A 1,159-nucleotide genomic window follows, 5' to 3' on the forward strand; every position below is an offset into this window, starting at 1 on the left:
GCAAACCGATGCACCCGGTCCCATCTTAAGCGGCCATGCCTCCGAAGTTACGAGCGTGGTGTATTCGCCCAGTGACCAGCAGATCGCCTCGGGAAGTTGGGACAACACGGTGCGACTGTGGGATGCGCAAACCGGTACACCCGGTCCCATCTTAAGCGGCCATACCGAGTATGTTACGAGCGTGGTGTATTCGCCCAGTGGCCAGCAGATCGCCTCGGGAAGTTGGGACAACACGGTGCGACTGTGGGATGCGCAAACCGGTACACCTGGTCCCATCTTAAGCGGTCATACCGAGTGTGTTTGGAGCGTGGTGTATTCACCCAGCGGCCAGCAGATCGCCTCGGGAAGTCGGGACAACACGGTGCGACTGTGGGATGCGCAAACCGGTGCACCCGGTCCCATCTTAAGCGGCCATGCCTCCGAAGTTACGAGCGTGGTGTATTCTCCCAGCAGCCAGCAGATCGCCTCGGGAAGTTGGGACAAGACGGTGCGACTGTGGGATGCGCAAACCGGTGCACCCGGTCCCATCTTAAGCGGCCATGCCGAGTATGTTACGAGCGTGGTGTATTCACCCAGCGGCCAGCAGATCGCCTCGGGAAGTTATGACAAGACGATGCGACTGTGGGATGCGCAAACCGGTGCACCCGGTCCCATCTTAAGCGGCCATACCGAGTGTGTTTGGAGCGTGGTGTACTCGCCCAGTGGCCAGCAGATCGCCTCGGGAAGTCGGGACAACACGGTGCGACTGGTGGGATGCGCAAAACCGGTGCACCCGGTCCCATCTTAAGCGGCCATGCCTCCGAAGTTACGAGCGTGGTGTATTCGCCCAGCGGCCAGCAGATTGCCTCGGGAAGTTGTGACATGACCGTGTGGTTGTGGGATGTGAATTCGGTTCAATGTTTGGCAGTTGTTGAAGGTTTCCATGGATCAGTCACAAGCATCACCTGGAACCCTACTCCAAACGGCACCTATTTCGCAACCGGCTGTAAGGATAAGTCCGTTCGTATGTGGCAGGTCATAGAAAGAGGGGGATCGCTATCAGGTGCGCCTGCATTGGAGTTCGATGCTTGACAGTCTTACCGTGTCAAATACCTCTATCCAAAACGTCCAAGGCTTAAGCAGGATAAATATGCGACTATTAGAACAACGCGGCGCTGTG

The 1,159-nt window shown here is 57.4% G+C and overlaps 1 protein-coding gene across 1 annotated transcript; it reads left to right on the forward strand.

The window, feature by feature from the left end:
• Positions 1-378: 378 nt before the first annotated feature.
• BC939DRAFT_275573 (uncharacterized protein) lies at positions 379-1,159 on the forward strand. The gene is made up of 2 exons (XM_051551165.1): positions 379-456; positions 838-1,159. The coding sequence occupies exon 2, from the start codon at positions 862-864 to the stop codon at positions 1,069-1,071; it is 210 nt and encodes a 69-aa protein (XP_051408912.1). The 5' UTR covers positions 379-456; positions 838-861; the 3' UTR covers positions 1,072-1,159.

This window comes from Gamsiella multidivaricata, assembly GCF_025024155.1.
Source record: "Gamsiella multidivaricata strain RSA 2152 chromosome Unknown BC939scaffold_67, whole genome shotgun sequence".
NCBI classification, from domain to species: Eukaryota; Fungi; Mortierellomycota; class Mortierellomycetes; order Mortierellales; family Mortierellaceae; genus Gamsiella; species Gamsiella multidivaricata.

Excerpts from the sequence above, each read along its gene's own strand:
- BC939DRAFT_275573 (XM_051551165.1), top strand. The coding sequence starts at position 862 with ATGACCGTGTGGTTGTGGGATGTGAATTCGGTTCAATGTTTGGCAGTT.